Raw genomic sequence first — 20,964 nt, forward strand, 5'->3', positions numbered from 1 at the left:
GCCAGTGGCAGGCTGGCGCACACGTCGCTCCCCTCATGCAAAAGGGAAGCCTTTGGGGTGCCCCTTGAGTGAATGGGGCTACGCCAGAAGTAGATTCCTACCGGTTCGGCTGAACCAATAGTGGTATGGCGTCCTGGGTCGCTGGAACTGGCAGCGACCCAGGCCTGCCACTCCCTGAATAGGTTCCCCAGTCACCGCCATCTTGTTTTTGAGTTGTGCACATGCGCAGGACAATTTTAATTGAACTGTGCATGCGCACACAAGCGAAGCGCATGCACAAGTTAAGTGGCAGAAAAGCCGGGCAGAACCCACCCGTGGGCTGCGCATGCAACAGCCCGCCATGCACACGATCCAGTTGTGAATCGGCCACGGCCTGGGAGTGGGCTGCGGCCCACAGTTTTGGAACTCCAGCTATATAGGACAATGAAGACAGTTGTATCAAACAGCCAGAGGTAGTAAGGTTCGTTTTTCTCTCCCAGATGTTCTGCTTCAATTTTCCTTTCCATTTCTTTTGTATCTTTTGACTTGTTTTGACAAGAGGCCTCCTAAGAGAACAAGGGCAACGACTGTTCTTGCCTCTCTCTTTGGTTTGTAGACAGCTGAGAAGGAATGGGAAGGTCTCCTTGTCAAAACTACTGTATTCTTTGGGGGTAACTCTGCAACGCAGGCGTTACCACAGATGTTATCTTAGCTAGAAAACCAGAGGGTTACATATCAATGCAGGGGAAGAGGCAGTTTCTTGGTTGGAGAACATTGTCTGCTTACCTCAACAAGAGCCAGGCGTGGTGGATTCTCAGACATCTGCAGACTGCTAAAAAAAATGCCGGCAGATGGACTGAGGGAGCAAAAATGAGGATGCTCCTGGGACACGATAACTCTAGTCGAAATGCATTAAAGTGGAATTCGGGTAGTCCTCAACTTATGACCACAATTGAGCCCAACATTTCTGTTCCTAAGGGAGACATACGTTAAGTGCCTCATTTTATGATTTTTCTTGCCGCATTTGCTAAGTGAATCCCTGCGGTTGTTAAGTTAGCAATATGGTTGTTAAGTGAATAGAAATAATAGCAATAGCACTTAAGACTTATATACCGCTTCATAGTGCTTGACAGCCCTCTCTAAGCGGTTTACAGAATCAGCCTCTTGCCCCCAACAATCTGGGTCCTCATTTTACCGACCTTGAAAGGATGGAAGGCTGAGTCAACATTAAACCTGGTGGGATTTGAACTGCTAAATTGCAGGCAGCTGGCAGGCAGCAGAAGTAGCCTGCAGTACCACACTCTAACCACTGCGCCACCAAGGCTCATGTCTGGCTTCCCCATTGACTTTGCTTGCCGGAAGCTTTGTAATTTTGAACAATCACTAAATGAACTGGTGTGAGTCGAGCACTATCTGTATTCAGTTCCTGAATTTAAAAAGTCGAAAGCATAAATCTATGAAGGAGAACTTGATGGGAGTTATATTCTTAGAAGTCTAACATCCCTTTGTCCTGGTCTGCAATGCAGTGCAATAAATACAAGGTCACCATTTACTTTTCCAAAGAAACTGCTAGCCAGCATCACAAATAATTTATGGCGCTCCGAATTCTATTACAATATTGACTTTTCCATTTCTTTTTGCAAATCCCTTTTTCAGTAGGCAAACACAGAAGCACTTATTTAAAATTGCATATGGATTGCCCGCAGACAAAACAACCCTTTTCAAGGTGGCTTGAAAGTTTAAATCAGAGGTCTTCAAACTTGGCAACTTTAAGACTTGTGGGCTTCAACTCCCAAAATTCTGGAAGTAGAAGTCTACAAGTCTTAAAGTTGTCAAGTTTGGGGACCCCTGGTTTAGGTAAACAATAAAAATCCTTCTTAATAGCTTCATAACTAACTGAAAGACAATTCATAGGGTCAAAGCCAACCAAGTATAAACTTTTAACGTAATGTTTCCCAATCTTGGGCAATTTTACGATGTGTGAACTTCAACTCCCAGGATTCCACTGTCTGCTGGCTGGGGAATTCTGGGAGTTGAAGTCCACACATCTTAAAGTTGCAAAGGTTGAGAAATGTCTGCCTTAAGGTCAAACATTTATTAAAACAACTGCCACGGCACCGTTCCACAACACGCTCACTGAGAATAAATAAGTCTCCAAGTTACTTATGGATGAAAAATATATAATACGACAATTTCTCTTCCTCTATCCTCAAATTCTTTGAGCAGCACGCCTTTCTGTCCATCAAATATGGTAATATGGGGCTGGGGAGACAGAAAATAGACCCCCATTGTTTTTCCTTTGTGTGGTGTTTGATCGGCCAACTACACAACTGACTTCTCTTCTGTTGTCATTGTTACAGTCCCACAAGACCCTGGGTAAAATGTTGATGAACTTATCTGATGTCATATGGCACTATCTTTTTAGGTTTTGGGTGGAAAAGCTGATATAATCAGTTGGCCAATCAGGAGACCGGGAGTTCTAGTCCCACCTTAGGCAGGAAAGCCAGCCAGGTGAGTTTGGGCCAGTCACTCTCCTTCAATCCAACTCACATCACAGGGTTGTTGTTATGAGGAAAATAGAAGGAAAAAGTAGTAGTATGTATGTTCACCACCTTGGGTTATTTACCGTGTTTTTGGACTATAAGATGCTCCGAAGTATAAGACACACCTAGCTTGTGGGGAGGAAAACAAGAAAAAAAATCGGCCTCTGCCTCCCAGCAGTTTGCCTCCTTGCAACAAACAGTAAACAGCCTGGTCAGTTTCAGCACAGCCTGATTTAGCACGAGCAGTTGATTGGCGGTTGGATCGGCCTCCTGGAATACCATCAATCAGCTGTTGCAGGCTGCGGGAATCGCCACCACCCATCGCCGCCGCTCCCAACCATCACAGCTGTCACCTAGCGTTGGTGCTGCTGCCTATACCCGCCACCTGGAATGGGCCAAAAATGGGGCGTGTGGGGGCGGCGATAGGAGACAGCGCCAATGGGCGGCCACAGCGCCAATGGGCAGCACGATCCCTGCAGCCTGGAACAGCTGATAGGTGGTATTCCGGGAGATCGATCCAACCACCAATCAACTGCTCGTGCTAAATCAGGCTGTGCTGAAGCTGACCAGGCCATTTGCTCTTTGCTGCAAGGAAGCAAATTGCTAGGAGACAGAGGCCAAAGGGTGGGGGGGGCAAGCGGGTGGGCGGGGCTTTGGCAACATTTGCTGTATAAGATGCACAGACATTTCCACCCACTTTGGGGGAGGGGGCGGAAGTGCCTCTTATACTCCGAAAAGTACGGTATATAAAATAATTAATTAAAGGTAAAATGAATGAATGAATGAATGAATGAATTCTGAGAATTGAAGGCCAATATAGCTGAAAGACACTAGCACTGCGAAAAGTTGCCTTTAACTTTCATCCTTAAAAAAATACTTATCTGTTTTCCTAGCTCTGAGTAGAGTGTGAGCATTTTCCTTGTGATTATGAAATATTCCAGCTGCTCTTGCCTCTAAGTATTTCTCAGGATGGTTCTGCATTCCTCAACAACAGTTATCTATTAATCTGTATTTCTTTGTACAACATCTCAAGCAGACAGTGACTCATTGTGGTTTCCAACAATTGAAACAGCATAAAGCATCGGATTCAAAATAATAAAAGAGTTACACAATGATGGAACAAGTTCAGTATAGTGGCATACAATGAAAACTAGAAAAATAGTGACTAGCCACTCAATTGCCATAATCTTAGTTGCAAAAGGCCAGCCTTATAGAATTGGTGCCAAGGACAGTACTAATTGAACTTCTATGACCAAGGTGTCCAACGTTGGCCACTTTAAGACTTGTTGACTTCAACGCCCAGAATTCCCCAGGCAGACATGCTGGCTAGGGAATTCTGGGAGTTGAGGTCCAAAGGTCTTAAAGATGTTACGCCTGAATACCCCTATACTATGGAAAGGCTAGTCAACCAAGGTGGATTGATAGCCTTCCCACTAGCATCTGTGTAAAAGAATGTCCCTTCATGGGAGCCATGAAATTTATCCAACGGGGACGAATCCATATATCCATGTTAGAATATTCTGGGATTCTATGTTATCTATATGCAATCTATCTATTCAAATCAGTTTTCTATGCAGAAAACTATACATATATCTATCTATATAAAAATGGCTCTGTGTGTGTGTGTGTGTGTTCCAGCATAACTCTGGAACGCCTCAAGTAATTTCAACCAAACTTGGTACACAAGATGACTTACTCTCTGGAAACAAATAATGTGGGGGTAAGACACCCCTAATAACCCTCGGGGGGAGTTGTTCTGTTAAGATACAGCCTGTTGTGCCTTCAAATGGCTTCTACTGCCATAAAATGGCTTGTACTGTACAGCACAGTGGAGTTGCCATGGTAATGGCTTCACAGTACTCCACAAGGGGGCTCCCTCTGGTAAGGGGGGAAAATTCAACATTAGAAATTATGTTTGGAGGTAAGCAGCTTTATGCTAGAGTAGGACTGTTAAACTCCTGTCCCACGGGCCAGATGTGCCATATGCTGGCCACGCCCCCACCCAGTTTAGCAAAGGGGGGGGAGTCCCGATAAGTCACGTGACGCCGTGAGCTTGAGACCCCTGTGCTAGAGTAAGAAGTTGAAAGAAACAAGTTGAGAAAAGGAATGGAAACTAAATCTAATTTACCATCCCCAGAATGAATGCGAAATGGAATGAGTTCTCTGTGATGTAACTGCTTATATTATATTCCCTCTAAACAAAGCTCAGGGGCACTTTTAACAAAATCAGAACACCAAACATTATCCGAAATTGCTTTGAATAAATGAGAGTGACAGATCCAAAGGAAGCATCCATGTTTCCTCCTTGGGGGACTCGTGCAAATTTGCAATGGTCTGCAAGTTTCTCTGAACTATTACTAATTACCAAATGGCTGAACTGGATTTTGCGTTCCCTGAATATTGTAATCTAGCTTTTATTACAACCTGTCAAGATTGAAATCTGACAGTTTTCCTGCCCTTTCGTGTGGCCATTTCCACTTGTACAGAAATTTTAATTGAAGATCCCTGAAATTCCACTCCTATATACATTCTGCAAATACAGCAGAATTAATCATTTCTTAGATAGTCCTCGACTTACAACCATTTGTTTAGTGACCATTTGATCTTGCAACGGCACTGAAAAAAGTGACTTATGACCGTTTTTTCACACGTACGACCACAGAGGCATCCCCCCTTTTGGTCACAAGATCAAAATTCAGGCGCTTGGCCTCTGATTCATATTTATGGCGGTCACATTGTCCTGGGGTGACGTGCACACCTGTTGCAACCTTCTGACAAGCAAAGTCGACGGGGAAGCCAGATTCATTTAGCATCCGGGTTGCTAGTTTGACAACTGCAGTGATTCGCTTAACAACTGCGTCGAGAAAGGTCGTAAGATGGAGCAAACACACTTAACGACTGTCTTGCTTAGCAGTGGAAATTTGGGACCCAACTGAGGTCGTAAGTGGAGGACTACCTGTATATACCTTTCCATAGATATAACCACCACTGTCAACCCTGGAGTGAGCCTGGTGGGAGCCATTTTAGAGGTTGCCACACAACAGAGGGAGGGGTGATAGTAGTTAGATGGCGGCTTGTAACCGAAACAAGAACATTTTTCTGGCGGAACCAAGATCATTCTCACAGGTGGCTGGCCAGGAGGATGGTAACCAGGCAACTGCCCAGCAACTGGATTGGACAACATGACCTGGGGGAGGGAGAGGGAAAACGTTCACTTTTAATTAGATGAAAGCCGTGGGAACTTTTAGAGTTGGCTTTCACCACTTGTGCCAATATGATGTATCTCAGGGGTCGGCAACCCACGGCTCTGGAGCCACATGTGGCTCTTTCATCCCTCTGCTGCAGCTCCCCGTTGCTCAAAATATGCGTTACAACCGCCAATATGCGACACCCGCTGACACACAATTTATTGAGCTTTTCGACCCTTGGTAGGTCAAAAGAGTTTTTTGGCTCCAGGTGTTTTATTTTCTGTGGGAAACAGGTCCAAATGGCTCTTTGAGTGTTTAAGGTTCTTTGAGGAACTTGCCTGCCTCCGAGTTCTCATTTCTATGGGCGCATTATTTCGAACGCTGACATCTACATTCCACATTATCCCATAAGCCACGTTATCCTATATTCCGCATATATAACTGTTCCGCCTGCATTTTCTTCTGTTGGTAACCGTTTTGCACCCCCGAGGCTCACCTCATCTGTACTGGCTATTCGATGGGCCAGCTCCTTTAGATTTCTCATCATGCGCTCATCTCGAAAATCGTACGGAAACGTCTCCGTCCATTCCGCCAAGAGCTGCAGGATTTTGGGGGCAATTTTCCTTAACCAGCTCTGGAGAGGAAGGTTACGTGAAAGAGAGAGGCAAATTGATTACCAAGATGACTGGGGGAAATCTCCTTTAAATTGGGCAGAATATAGGTTTTCATTGTTGCATGCCAAGCTCCCTGGAAACAGAGAAGGACCGTTCAAAGGTGCCTCTGCCAGCGAAAATGGAGCTCGGGAAGGAGGTTTGCAGGAGGCCGTCGCAGCTGAAAACGGAGCTTCCATGGCCCTCCCGAGCTCTGTTTTCATTCACAGAGAGTTGCAGGAAGCCATCACAGCTGAAAATGGAGTTCAGGAGCCCGCTTTCGCTGGCAGAGTGCTCTGGCCACCATAGGTGTCCCCAAGACGAGTGACATTGAACTGGCCACGCCCACCACAGCAACGCCCCCCCCCGACCCCTCCCCTCCGAGGTCAAACACAATCCTGATGTGGCCCTCAATGGAATCGAGTTGACACCCGTGTTCTATCCTGTCTTTGTCCTTGGTACTCAAACATTGGTATAAGTTCTCCTGCTTGAGCAGGGGGCTGGACTAGAAGACCTCCAAGGTCCCTTCCAGCTCTATTCTATTCTATTTGATTCCATTCCATTCCATATATTCTACTCTATTCCATATTTTCTGTTCTATTCTATTCTATGCCATGCCATTCCACAAGCCTAAAATCCAACGACTCAATCGGCCACTTACTTGATCAGTTGCAGAATCCGCTCTCCTCTGCTGCTCGGTGCAGAGATGGCAGACTTTTGCCATTAATTCATAAGGGTGCACAAAAAGCCGAGCGCTCAGCAAAAAAGTGAAGATGTATGTTCTCTGTAAGTGAGTGAAAAAGAGAGAGAGAGAGAGAAATAAAGTTCACTGCTTATTGGTTCAGCTACCGTGGTGCAGAGGTGTTAAAATTTAATTGCACCAAATGCTACTCTTTGCAGAATCTGCTTAGAATACATCACACCCTGATTGAATAACGCAAGAGACAAAGTGGCAGTTACTCAGCTGTATGACAATCCTTATATATAGGGTTGGGTGGACAGATTTGACACAGATTTCTAACTAATAAGCCCATGGCTCTATTGTAGAGAAGAGCAACGATGGCCTCTTTACCACCTGCAGATTTCAACTCCCAGAATTCCCGAGCCAGCCTGACTGACAAATTCTACTACATTCAATACATTTGTTAAAAGGCTTCATTTTTTTATTTTATTTTATCATGGAGTGCAACCCTGCTTGCAATTTTCCAACATGGGATTTCTGTTGCTTTACGGTCATCATCCACCCGTCAATCACAGGATGGAAAATTCCACCAGGCTTCCAGAGTTTCACCAACCCTGCGTGAGTTATCCAGAAGGGTGTTAGTCACTTTATTCTACCCTTCCATGTGCGGGAGGCGAATCAGCTTTGTAAGGCAACAGGAGTGTTTTGAAAACATTCGAGCAACTTATTGGAGTCATTAAACACCAGTGGAATCGAGCACGTCGTTTTCACCTTAAGGAAACCGAAGATGGAAACAGGCCCATCATTCATCATGGACCTGCTGTTTAGATCAAAGACAAATTAAGATGAGCAGCTATCTATGTGATTGATACTGGGCTGTAAGTACTGCAGCTGTCTAGGACAAGCTAGTGCACAAAGCGTGAGTCAGCAATAAGTCTTTCCATCTGTTGAGCCGTCTACTTCACGGAAGTGTGGCACCTACAACCTCTGGGGAAATAATTAAAGAAATGCGCCAAATCACGAGAGAGTGTTAAATTTCACATGCTTGCAGAGTTTTGAATCTGGGCTCCATTATGGTCGTACGACTATCTGAAGCCTACGGTACATATTTCCTATTGAAAGCTAAGAGAAGACACACTCCATTTTATGCTTATTATTTGTATTTGTATTTGTATTTATTAGACTTGTTAGCCGCTCCCTCTCCACAAAGGGACTCGGGGCGGTGTACAATAAATAAATTACATATTACACGATTAGACATTACATTACACGGAGGAGGTATAAAGTCACAACAATTGTTACAATACAAAAACAACAATAATAATAAGGTTAAAAATTAAAAAAAATTAAATGTCGAAAGTTTAAAATTGCCAGGAGGATTGGAGATAAAACTATAGTTGAGCCAGGCCAGCTAGTTGAAAAAGGTGGGTCTTGAGTTTTGTACGGAAGAAGCGGAGGTCGGTAGTAATCCTAATGTCGGGGGGGAGGTCATTCCAGAGGGCTGGGCCCATCACAGAGAAGGCCCTGCTCCTGGGCGCTGCCCTCTGGCACTGCTTAGTGGACGGCACCCGGAGGAGTCCCTCTGTGAGAGCGGATTGGTCGTAGGGATGTATGGGGCAGGATGCGATCCCGCAAGTAACTAGGTCAAGCACCGTATTAGAGTCTAGCACCGTGATAGCGTGCCACAGGTGGCATGCAGGGTCTTCTTTTTTTGTATTGTAAAATTTTATTGGTTTTTTAACATGCAGGGTCTTCTTTGCAGGCATGCAAGCTGTCGCCCAAGCCGAACTCCACCGCGCATGCATGCCCACCTCCCGGTGACCCGCTGCTTTTTGGGGTCTCTGCCGCGCATGGCCTCCTTCCCCTCCCGCGGTCCATTTTTGCTGCCAGGTGTTAGCTTTGGAGGCCACATTAACACCGGAAGCTTCTAGGCTGCCACATTCCTCTGCTTGGGAAATTAGTAGGGGGAATGTAGTTAGACATAATAGCATTCTTCTTTTCGGTCAAGGTCACGGCATTCCTCCACTTGGGGGAAGAGCGGTTGAAGTGATTATCTTGAGTTGGGATGGATTGCGATTGGACCATGTGATGGACTGGAGGTTGCAGGGTCCGGGTTTGGGCTTTTGATTTACTGTGGGAAAACCCAGAACTCTCAGATTCGGGTTTTCCCAGATGTGCCAGTGTAGCTACCCTAATAAAAGGGAAGTTTGAGAAAATGCCTGTCTCTGAGTTTTTAATTGGAGTTGGGTTCCTCTAGAAAGCTGAAACCAGGAGGCTGCAGGGAGGCCTACTACCCAAAATGGGGTGCCGGGGGGAGTGTACATGCGTGGGGGGCATGCTGCATGCTCAGGGGGGTGGGGCGCACAGGGGGAATTGCACATGCATTGCATTACGGGTGCCCAAACACTTTCGGCACACCATGACAAAAAGTTTAGCCATCACTGGTCTAGCACAAAGCGGGGCGGGGCGGGGGGGATTCTCTACCTCATTTGAACTCTTTTGGGATGGCGCATGATTTGTGGGAAGAGGAATGGGGCTTGTGCTAAACTGAGAAAGAGGCATAAGCTGCATATAGTCAGCTCACATATAATTGATGTGAATTCTCCAACACTGGAAGTCTTTAAGAAGATGTTGGATAGCCTTCTGTCTGAAACGGTATAGGGTTTCCTGCCTAGGCAGGGGGTTGGACTAGAAGACCTCCAAGGTCCCTTCCAACTCTACTATTGTATTGTATTGTATTGTATTGATGTCACTAGGATTGTTCCACAATTTAGGCTCATTAAAACTTGGAAAGCTGCTCCTCTTGGAAGAATTTAAGCTGCAGATTATTTTTTTAACAATCTTAGAAAAGTTTCCTAGCATCGCCTAATGTTAGGACTACTGAAATAGCCGTGTTGTGTGGAAGAGGGTGGTTACCATATTGTCATCAATAATACAATGTGTGTTGGTGTAAGAAAGACATGACAGATGGGGTGCATGAATTCCACCCAAAGTAGACCAAACAGCCAGAAGAATTTGTTTGGGAAGATTTCAGGTTTTTTTTTTTAAGCATATGGAATGAAGATTTCCGAGAAGACACAACAACAATCGTTTCTCCAAACACGAAGTGATTCTCATAACAAGAGATGCTTTTGATATGAACTGGGTGAAAGGGAAGTACTCAAATAGAATCAGCTGGCACTGATCAGACCTTGTTTGAAATCAGCAAAATAGACAGCAATTTTGTAGTACTTTATACAAAATGAGAAAAAGTATCCGGTCTCAATTCTTCTTCTGAAACTTAAAACTAGCCTGGCGAGGTAGACTTTGCATTGGAAAAAAATGTGATAATAATTCTAAAGCTGCATTTCACAAATGGGTACATGAAAGGGTTAATCTGTCCAGCTCTACGATTTACAGGGCTGATTTTGGCTCAGTGCGGGTTCCCCACCTATTATGTAGATAGGGGACTTCATAATCACGGCTGCATTTTAGGCTGGGAACTAAAAAAAGAGAGAAAACAACCATTTGTGAATTTTGCCAAGAAAACGGCATGAATGAGTGCCTGTACATCTGTAGGGACGGAATTCGGCTTGAGAGCAACTCATATAAGTGCAGTGGAAGGAGGAACAACTATTTTCTCCATCTCAAGTGGAAGTCAGGCCCCCTCTCTTCTCTAACACTCAAACTCAAGGTGCTTAGATCTGAACGTTTGGTCAGAACTAAATAAGCTTCCTGGATGAGAAGCGAAACGTTTTCAAGGACAAACCAAGAAAGTCCAGTTTGAAAAAGCACCTTTGGGATACCTTACCCTACACTTTTCTCTCTCTCTCTCTCTTCCCCCTTTATTTCCCCCTTATTTTCATTCTTCTTTGCACTTCCACATTAAATAAACTAAGAAGAAGATACATCGTGGAAATAAATAAGAAAAAAGAAATGCAGTCTGAAACTGGGGCTGGCAAGGAGCTACTCTCCAATTGTTCCCTCCAATGCAAATGCCTTATGGCACCTTGCCACGCCCTTCCACTTTCGACGCAGCAGGGTGAGCGGATTTAATTTGCAAATGGAGAAGACTTACATCTGGATAGTAATCGAGAGTGGGCACCAAGTGCTGGATGAGAGCTTCCAAAGATCCTGACAGCAAGTTGTTGTCATGGTAATACAGCCCTTCACAGCTGTCCTCTTTGGACTGGAACAGGTATCGGCTATAGCCACTGCTGTCAAACATGGCGGCGAAGGGAGGCGTCTGGGGCATACTTTCCTGGTGAAAAAGAGCCACAAGAAAACATTTAGAGTCAGTCAGATGGTTTAAGGCTGTTGTCACTGTTAGGGGGGTATCTCTAGATATTTGCAAAAATGTGTGTAGCAACTCCACCCTCTTAACGCTGCAGCTGACACTCTGGATATACAGAATACACTGGGCCCATAACCAGCGTTAGGGGGTATCTCTGTTGGGAGACAGAGAGTGGTGCAGTGGAATGTGCAGCCGGAGAGGAAAACGTTGCTAGTAGAAACACACGAATAGAGTCACAGACACTGCTAGTAATAACAAGTAGCTTTACTACTAAACTTGCTTCACAAGCAGTGATAGTAGATAGTAGATATTAGTCCAAACACAATTCAAAGAACAAACAATTGCTTACAGTCGCAGTTCACGTTCCAGTCATCAATCATAGGACAAGCAGAGAGAGAATCAGAGAGAGAATGAGCTCTCCTGACTTCCTCTTATAACAAAGCTAATTACATCTGTTAGGTACTTCCACTCATTTAAAGTAACAGCGACCATTTGTCATGGTAGATAGATAGATATTGCCTGCCCAACACTAGGAGTATACTCCCAACAGTCACAGTTTTTTAGCCCAACTCTTTTATGTCTGAGAAACCAGGAGACTCGACCAACATGTGGGTCCCCAAACGAATAAGGTCAAAGAACTACCATGTTTCCCCTCAAAATAAGACTGGGTCTTATATTCACTTTTGCTCCAAAAGACGCGTTGGGGCTTATATTCTGCTTAGGGCTTGTTTTCTGGGAAATACAGTACTAAATGCATCCGTCTGGTTGACGATCTTAACTGGATTCTATTTCTGGTGTAGGGCTTACCGTATTTTTCAGACTATAAGATGCACCGGAGTATAAGACGCACCATTTTGAAGAGGTAATTTTTTTTTAAAAAGTTTTTGCGCACTCTGCAGGCCTCCCAAACCCTCTGCACACCCTGTTTTTTGCAGAGAGAGAGAGAGAGAGAGAGAGAGAGAGAGAGAGAGAGAGAGAGAGAGAGAGAGAGAGAGAGAGAGAGAGAGAGAGAGAGAGAAGGAGGACATGCAGAGCTTTGGGAGGCTTGTAGCATACTCCTGGGGCTGGGGAGACAGCAAAAATGAGCAAAAAACAGCCCATTTTTTTGCAAAAAAAAAAGGGCATGCAGAGCTTTGGGAGGCTTGTAGAGTGCTTCTCTGGGCCAAAAATGAGCAAAAAACCCTGCCCATTTTTAGCAAAAATGGGCCTTTTCCAAAAAAAGGGGGGGCATGCATAGCCTTTGAGAGGCTTGTAGAGCGCTCCTGGGGGCTGGGGCATGTTTTTTCCTCGTTTTTGCCCTCCCCAGCCCCCAGGAACACTTTCAAGCCTCCCAAACCCTCTGCACGTCCATTTCGCAAAGGGGGCGTGGTTTTGGGAGGCAAAAAAATGCTGCATTCAGTGTATAAGACGCACCCAGATTTTCACCCGGTATATTATGAGCATCCTGAAAAAAATCATGCTAGGGCTTATTTTCCAGTTGGGCCTTATTTTGGGGGAAACAAGGTACACAGGTTGTCCTTGACTTACAATCATTTGTTCAGTGACTCAAGTTACAATATCACTGAAAAAAGTGACTTACGATCAATTTTTATATTTATGACTATTGAAGCATCCCCATGGTCACCTGATCAAAATTTTGGGGTATGTATTTATGGCAATTGCACCGTCCTGGAGACAAATTACTTGTGTCTCTAACTCACACTTGGCCAAATAACATGTTCCTAAATTTTAAATTCTAATAGCATCACCATTTGTGACCTTCCCAGCAGACTTCTGACAAGCTGGGAGAAACAAGACTCATTTAATGATTGCATGATTCACTTAACAACTGAAGTGATTTGCTGAACTGTGACCAAAAGGACGCAAAATGGGGGAAAACTCACTTAACAACTGTTGTGGTTTGCAACAGAAATGTTGGGCTCAGCTGCGGCCGTACGTCGAGGACTGTATTATGAATTCTGGTCTAGATCTGTAGGATTGCGGTTGTGGTTGTTTATTCAGCTTGATTGCATGCCATCAATTTGTCAAACACAATAAAAATTAGCCCGTTTTTAAAGATCCAACATGTCAAGCCAACAGTTCTTTGACATCTTGATCTGTAAATTAACTATTTTTTATATCATCAGGTTTCTCTAAGAATGTTAATTGGTACCAACTAATGTTACATTGGATTAACTATTTTTATCAGCTCTCAAAGGAATCCTGAATAGAGCCATCATTCCTTGCTTAAATTATATTGCATAAGTTATGATTGCCTGAATTGTACCTACATTTTTAGGTCAGAGGGAAGCTTTTTGAGGGATTATGTTCAACCTGCAATTCAAAAGGAATTGTGCAAAACACCCCAAGTTTGAAATGCCCTCTTCAAAATATCTTCCAAAGTGGTGGAAACAAATTGTTCTGCCTTCCCAACAGCTGTTTTGTTCTCAAGAGGGGGGCATTTCAAAATCAAAAACATGTACCCAATGTACCCAAAAGTACATTAAATTCAATTTCAAATCGAGTCAAATCACAGCTATAGGAGAGAAGTTGTGCAATCTGTATTTATATAATGTCGTGTTGCAGGTATCCCATTGCGAGAACCTAATCCCAATGCCAAAGTTTTGGAAAATCAAGTTTTTCTAGAAGCACCAGCTCATGTAACTAAAGCTACAAGCTGCGATTAGCGAAGGAAATATTCTGAAGATGTGCAATATTAACCACGATCACAGCAGTGCTAATCCTCTGTTGTAAGCAGTAAATAAAATATGAGCACTTGGCACATTTTTGTTCAAGAGCAGCATAATGGAGCTCTTGTACTGCATTAGGATCTCTGAACAAACATTGCTTCGCTTTCCATAAATTCTTGAAATTTCCTCCCATCGCTGGCCATAATGAAAATGATATTATTGTTCCTAACAAAATACCGCAGTTCAAAGCAACCAACGACATGGCCTGGTTAGAACTTGGTTAATAAATGTAAAGGTAAAAGTTCCCCTCGCGCATGCCTGCTACTCGTTCCTGACTACGGGGCGGTGCTCATTTCCGTTTCAAAGCCGAAGAACCAGCGCTGTCCGAAGACGTCTCCGTGGTCATGTGGCCAGCATGACTAAATGCTGAGGGGTGCAAGGAACGCTGTTACCTCCCCACCAAAGGTGGTTCCTATTTTTTCTACTTGCATTTTTACATGCTTTCGAACTGCTAGGTTGGCAGAAGCTGGGCCAAGTAACGGGAGCTCGTTCCGTTATGCGGTGCTAGGGATTTGAACCGCCGAACTGCCAACCTTTCTGATCGACAAGCTCAGTGTCTTAGCTACTGAGCCACCTTGTCCCTTTACAGGCAAGCTTGCACCCTCTCAAAGACTGTGCACAACTCATGACCTTCTACTCATCTTACACGGCCGTGTCACAGCCATGCAGGAGAAAGAATGAATCAGCAACCCAGCAGGAGCTTCTTCAAATATTTCGCTCAGCGGCTGCTCGCTTACCTCTAGGCTGGTTGGTTAAAATGCCATATATAGGCATTTCATCCAAGATCCAACCAATACATCAGGCAGGTCTCTGTGTAAAGTAGGAATGTCCAACCTTGGCAACTTTAAGACTTATGGACTTCAGAATTTCCCCCAGCCAGCCATGAAGTCTGGGAGTTGAAGTCCACAAGTCTGAAAATTGCCACGGTTAGACACCCTGATGTAAAGAATTCAATTCAATCCGAATGGAGCTGGAAGGGACCTGGGAGGTTTCTAGTCCAGCCCCCTACTCAGGCAGGAGTCCCTATACAATTTCAGATAAATAGCTGTCCAGTCTTTTTCAAACCTCCAGTGATGAAGCTCCCACAACTTCTGATTAATTGTCCTCACTGTAGGAAGTTTCTCCTTAATTCCAGGCTGCTTCTCTCTGTGATTAATTTCCATCCATTGTTTCTTGTCCTGCCCTCTGGTGCTTTGGAAAATAGGTTGACACCCCCCTTTTTTGTGGCAGCCCCTCTAAACTGGAATACTGCTATTATGTCATCCCTAATCCTTCTTTCCTAGACTAACAATACCCAGTTCCTGCAACCGTTCTTCATATGTTCTAGTCTCTGGGCCTTTAATCATCTTAGTTGCTCTTCTCTGCACTTTTCCCTAAATCCTAACATATTTTTTGTAAAGTGGGGACCAAAACTGGAGGCAATATTCAAGGTGTGGTCTTACTAAGGATTTATAAAATGGTAGTGATACTAAGGGACATGGTGGCTCGGGGGCTAAGACGCTGAGCTTGTCGATCAGAAAGGTCGGCAGCTCGGCGGTTCAGATCCCTAGTACCACGTAACGGAGTGAGCTCCTGTTACTTGTCCCAGCTTCTGCCACCCTAGCAGTTCGAAAGCACGCAAAAATGCAAGTAGAAAAATAGGAAACACCTTTGGTGGGAAGGAAACAGCGTTCTGTGCGCCTTCAGCGTTTAGTCATGGCGGCCACATGACCACGGAGACGTCTTTGGACAGCGCTGGCTCTTTGGCTTTGAAATGGAGATGAGCACCGCCCCCTAGAGTCAGGAAGGACTAGCACGTATGTGCAAGGGGAACCTTTACCTTACTAAAACTTCATTCGATTTTGTTTTAAGGATCAAGGAAACAACATCCAGAGTGAAGTCTAAAGTTTGAAACTAGGATCTTGGCCTCCTTCATCCCAACAGGAAGGTATGAACCCAAGACTTTTCACCTGGAGTTCATAGCATTCAGACAACAGCTCAATGTCATAGCATTACGGAGCCTCAGCCGAGTCCTTTGCCGTAAGGAGAATGCTGCGCTCCAAAAATAAGACCACTCTAACTACACTCACCAATTATAGGTAGTTCTTGATTTAGGACCACAAGCAATCATTTACCTTGCGAATCAAAGCGGTTGTTAAGTGAGTAGTGTCTTTTTGCCACAGTTGTTAAGCAAATCATTGCAGTTGTAAATGAATCAAACTTTGCCCCGCCCCCCCCTTGATTTTCCTTGCCAGAAGGGTGGCTGGGAAGGGTGTGAATGGGATCACATGACCACGGGATGGTGCCACCACTGTAAATACATGCCAGTTGCCAAGCATCAGAATTTTGACCGTGCATCTCTGGCGACGCAATGATGGTCGTAAGTGTGAGGATTGGTTGTAAATCCCATTTCTCAGGGCTGTTGTAATTTGAGCAGTCGCTAAGCGAATGTGTTGTGGCTTGTCCAGAGGCCAAATTAGAGGAGGAGGAGGAGGCATGGGACTCAGGGTCAGCATCAAGGCAACCTGAGAGCTCCAAAGGGGAACGGAGTTGGCAGAGGGAGACAGAGGCCGTCTGTCAAGCCCTCACATGGAGAGTCAACAGCCCCCAGGTTTGAAAGTGGCTGATGAGGAAAAGGAGGAACAGTGCCTGACGGGTAGATCCACAGAAGGCAGAGGAGAGGAGAGCAGTGGAAATCCATGGGCCGGTCCTTGGGAAGGAAAAGCCAATGCTTCTAGCAAAGCCCCAACCTAGCTCTGGGGATAAAAGGCAGGGGGCAGCGATGAATAGATGTGGCAGAGGAGAGGAGAGCAGTGGAAATCTATGGGCCGGTCCTTGGGACAGAAGAGCCACCGCTGCTAATGAAGCCCCACCCTAGCTCTGGGGATAAAAGGCAGGGGGCGGCGATGAATAGATGCGGCAGACAACTATTCATCTTCCAGCTGGACGGACTTGTTAGCCTGCGTTGAGAGAGAAACTTTTTGCCGGGGCTGCCGACACTAAAGGAATCGTTGATTTAAAATACAGAGGGATTGTTATCTTTGGGGAGCTGGGTCAGAGAACATAATGGGTATAAGTCGAGGCCACCTGTCCCTGATCCTTCCCATGGTTTTCTAGCTACACACACACACACACACACACACACACACACACACACACATGGACCTGGGTTGTAACCTTTTTCTAAGCACATATGGGGATGCACATGTATCCCCTTCTCTTGGCACAGTTGCCGCTCCCCCAATTAACCAGAAGCAATCTCCAAATGGCAAGCCTCATTTGCGCAGGCCAGCTGCTGGGTGCGCAGCCTTGGCAAACTGCGCACCCAGGTGCCCCTAAAGAGCTTGAATGCGCCCCGCTCCTTCCCTCCCAGCCATTATGCCATATCCTCCTTCTTTACGGGCGGACCAGGCGCGAGGTGAAAGGTGAACGAAAGCTTCTCCCGAGCTTAAATGAAACCAAGGAAAAGATAGGCTGGGAAAACACCTGATTATTATTATTTTTTTTGAAAAAGCCAGAGCTAATGGGGCATCCGACAGAGAAATCTGCTTTGGTTTTTTTGGGCCTCCATCTGTCCACTCCATGGCACACAAAGCATTTGCAGTAGGAGTTAGAGAAGCTATTAAGTTATTAGCCAGATTCCTAGGGACATTTTTAACCCCCCCCCCCCCAAAAAAGAAAAACACAGCCGTGCGCAAAGAATTCAAAAGGTTGGCTAGCTTCTGGCAGCAGGTCGGAACAATGAATGCTTTCAAAAGGCCCCTTCTCTCCCCCCCACTCCCCAAGGATACAGCCAGTAAAGAATAAAAGAAAGCAAAACGATAGGGAATAGAGGACACGCGGAGGGGAGCCTTCCCACCCTGTGGGGACCCCCCCCCCTCTTTCCCTTCTGCTAATCCCTCTTTTCAAAATGCCAAAGGAGATTTGCATCAAAATAAGGGAGGGCAGCAGGCAAAAGATCTTGAAAAGTCACATCCATCCCTGGGAGCAGCTGTTCAATGGGGAGGGGGGGAGATTGGATTCTTCCCAGTGCAAATAGGTCAGGAGGGGGGCCTGCAGGAAAGGCTTCCACGTGCCGTAACAGGGTGGATGGGGGGGGGGCATAATGCAAGAAAACTAGGAGTCTTACAGAAAGAAGCTGGAAGAAAGCAGTCCGAGAAGGATTTGGAAGGAAAAGATACTTAAAAGAAAAAAATTAAAAAAGAGAGAGGGAGAGAGAAAGTAGGAGGAAGAGGTAATGTAGAAATTAATAGAGGATAATACTTGCAGGCCAGGGGTGAGCTTTTGGGTCCTTGGCGCCCTCTGATCTTGGTTCTTTGTCTGCAGACATTTCATTACCCAACCAGGTAACATCATCAGGTGCAAGGGAGTGTAGAGTTTCCTCCCCAAACAGTAGCCCGCCCTGCCTTTGTTGGTGGGAGTGTGGGTTTTCTCTTTGATTAGGGTATTGGTTGTGTGGGTTTTTTTGCTTGATTGTTTGTCTGGTATTAATCCCTGCTTATCTTCCAAACAATGATTAAGTGGAGACCTTAAAAGATGGTGGCCCATATAGGATGCATGAACCAAGCCATGGGTGAATGAATGCACGTATCATTCACACCAAATATTCTATGCTGTGACTTAAGCATACCATCCCAAACCACTTGTTAATACAGGTAAGTCCTCGACATACGACCACAATTGAGCCCACAATTGATTCCCCATGCTGGCTGGGGAATTCTGGGAGTTGAAGTCCACAAGTCTTAAAGTTCCCAAGTTTGGACACCCCTGAACTAGACTGTTGACTAAAGTTTTCTGTGTTTATACAAGATGCTAAACCAAACAAATCAATCTCTATTCTGCCACGTGTGAATCCAGCTTGTGCATCTAAGCAGAAGTGAAATGAAAGAGAATGCTTCCAAAGAACTGAGTACAGATTACAGAGCACATTAGCTGAATGATAAGATAAGAGTAGTGCGGTGGCGTAGAGGTGGAGCTCTCACCTCACAATCAGGAGGCTGTGAGTTCAATCCTAGGTAGAGGCAGATATTTCTCTCTCTGGGCACACTGAGAAATATGCCTGCTGAACAAAACTCCATACTGGCAACAAGAAAGGCATCTGGCCATTAAAACACTCCGCTTGCTCCATTCAGTTGCCCAACCTCCATCCCGCAAGGGATTATGGGGTTGTTAAATGAAGATGATGATTAGCTGAATGATAAGATAATGTTTTATTGTCATTTTGGGAGTGTGTGTGTGTGTGTGAACACATTGGCACACGTTAAATGCTCTGCAAAGAATGAACACACATGAAAAGATGGAATTATAGAATTCCATCTCTCCACTAATTTGCAACTTACCACTAGTCAAAGCTACTTAAACTCAGGTTTGCTCTTCAAAAGTCTGCCTCATAGAGACCTGATTCACACGAGCGTCTACCCTATAACCAGAAGACGAGCAATTCATGCTAATTCAATTCAAAACAAAGTAAAAAAAAAAGCCAGTTCATTCTTAGCCTGGCATTAGTAGAGAACAATGTCCCTGCTCCCATCACTAATTAAATGATCGTACCAGATTTTAAACGTTCTCATCAAGAATGGGAGTGGTAGATTTCTAAGCGCCGACTTCTTAAGAGAAGTTCGGGATGCAGTGGCTCAGTGGCTAAGATGCTGAGCTTGTCAATCAGAAAGATCGGCACTTCGGCGGTTCAAATCCCTAGCACCACATAACGGAGTGAGCTCCCGTTACTTGACCCTGCTTCCGCCAACCTAGCAGTTCAAAAGCACGTAAAAATGCAAGTAGAAAAATAGGAACCACCTTTGGCGGGAAGGTAACAGCGTTCCATGTACCTTTGCCGTTTAGTCATGCCGGCCACATGACCATGGAGATGTCTTCGGACAGCCCTGGCTCTTCGGCTTTGAAACGGAGATGAGCACCGTCCCCTAGAGCCGGGAACTACTAGCACATATGTGCGAGTCCTTTACCATTTACTTCTTTAAAAATATTTTTAAATGTCAATTTTTTAAGTCGGAGAACTATTCTATAGATCAGCGTGCATGACCCCCAAACTTTGGGACACCAGGGACCGTGGAGAGAGGTTTTTACGTGGACCAGAGGGGACGTGGTTTCATGGGCTGCCTGTATCCCACGGATGAGGCTTCGCTTGTTTACGTGAACTTGTTTCCAGCATGCCGTGGCTCGATGCCAATCCACGGACCTGGAGTTGGTGACCCCTGCTACAGATTTCTTGCTGGACAACGTATAGGTCAGTGATAGCCAACCTTTTCAGACTGAGTGCCGAAAGCGCATGCATGCGGGAAAGCACATGCATGCATCTGACCCTCCCCAAATGCAATGCGCCTGTGGTCCCTGTGCATGCGCTCTGCGCACGTGCCCCATGCATATGTGGCAGAAACCCGAAGACCAGCTGGCCGATGGGAAGCATGCGCGGTGGAGCTGAACTGGAGCTGACGGCTTGCATGCCCTCAGAGAGGGTGCTGTGTGCCACCTCGGCACGCATGTCATAGGTTCGCCATCACGGGTCTAGGCTGCTGAGCTGTCCTCTTCTCGTCCCCATTAATTCCGTCTTAAAAAATAAGACTCAAGGAAATATTTTTAAGATGTAGTGAAACCTTTGAAGCAAATCCATCTGAAATTTCCCAGGATTAGTGGCAGCCTCTAAGGCAGTGGTTCTCAATCTTCCCAATGCCGCGACCCTTTAATACAGTTCCTCATGTTGTGGTGACCCCCAACCATAAAATCAGTGTCTCGGTTCCTAAGACCATCGAAAATATGTGTTTTCCGGTGGTCTTAGGCGACCCCTGTGAAAGGGTCGTTCGACCCCCAAAGTGGTCACGACCCACAGGTTGAGAACCACTAGACTAGGGGGTTTGTCATCCGTATCGTTTTCACCCCGTTCTGCCCCAAAAAAAAAACCAAAATCCTTGAAAGGATTCTGACAT

At 45.4% G+C, this 20,964-nt stretch overlaps 1 protein-coding gene across 3 annotated transcripts in view; it reads right to left on the reverse strand.

The window, feature by feature from the left end:
- Positions 1 to 20,964, reverse strand: part of RASGEF1B (RasGEF domain family member 1B) — a gene marked incomplete at its 3' end in the record, with an annotated part of 55,566 nt that overhangs the window by 23,869 nt on the left and 10,733 nt on the right. For 2 of the 3 annotated variants that reach the window (XM_081960414.1, XM_081960416.1), the window contains exons 2-4: positions 11,100 to 11,282; positions 7,022 to 7,144; positions 6,207 to 6,344 (exon numbers count right to left, since the gene is read on the reverse strand). In XM_081960414.1, coding sequence (XP_081816540.1) covers positions 6,207 to 6,344; positions 7,022 to 7,144; positions 11,100 to 11,276 — 438 coding nt within the window. In that variant the 5' untranslated portion in view covers positions 11,277 to 11,282. Of the gene's footprint in view, positions 1 to 6,206; positions 6,345 to 7,021; positions 7,145 to 11,099; positions 11,283 to 11,664; positions 11,692 to 20,964 lie in introns of those variants that run through there. The other variant, XM_081960415.1, reaches the window with a different exon arrangement.

Source organism: Natrix helvetica (assembly GCF_964273705.1).
Source record: "Natrix helvetica genome assembly, chromosome: 7".
In the NCBI taxonomy this organism is placed as follows: Eukaryota; Metazoa; Chordata; class Lepidosauria; order Squamata; family Natricidae; genus Natrix; species Natrix helvetica.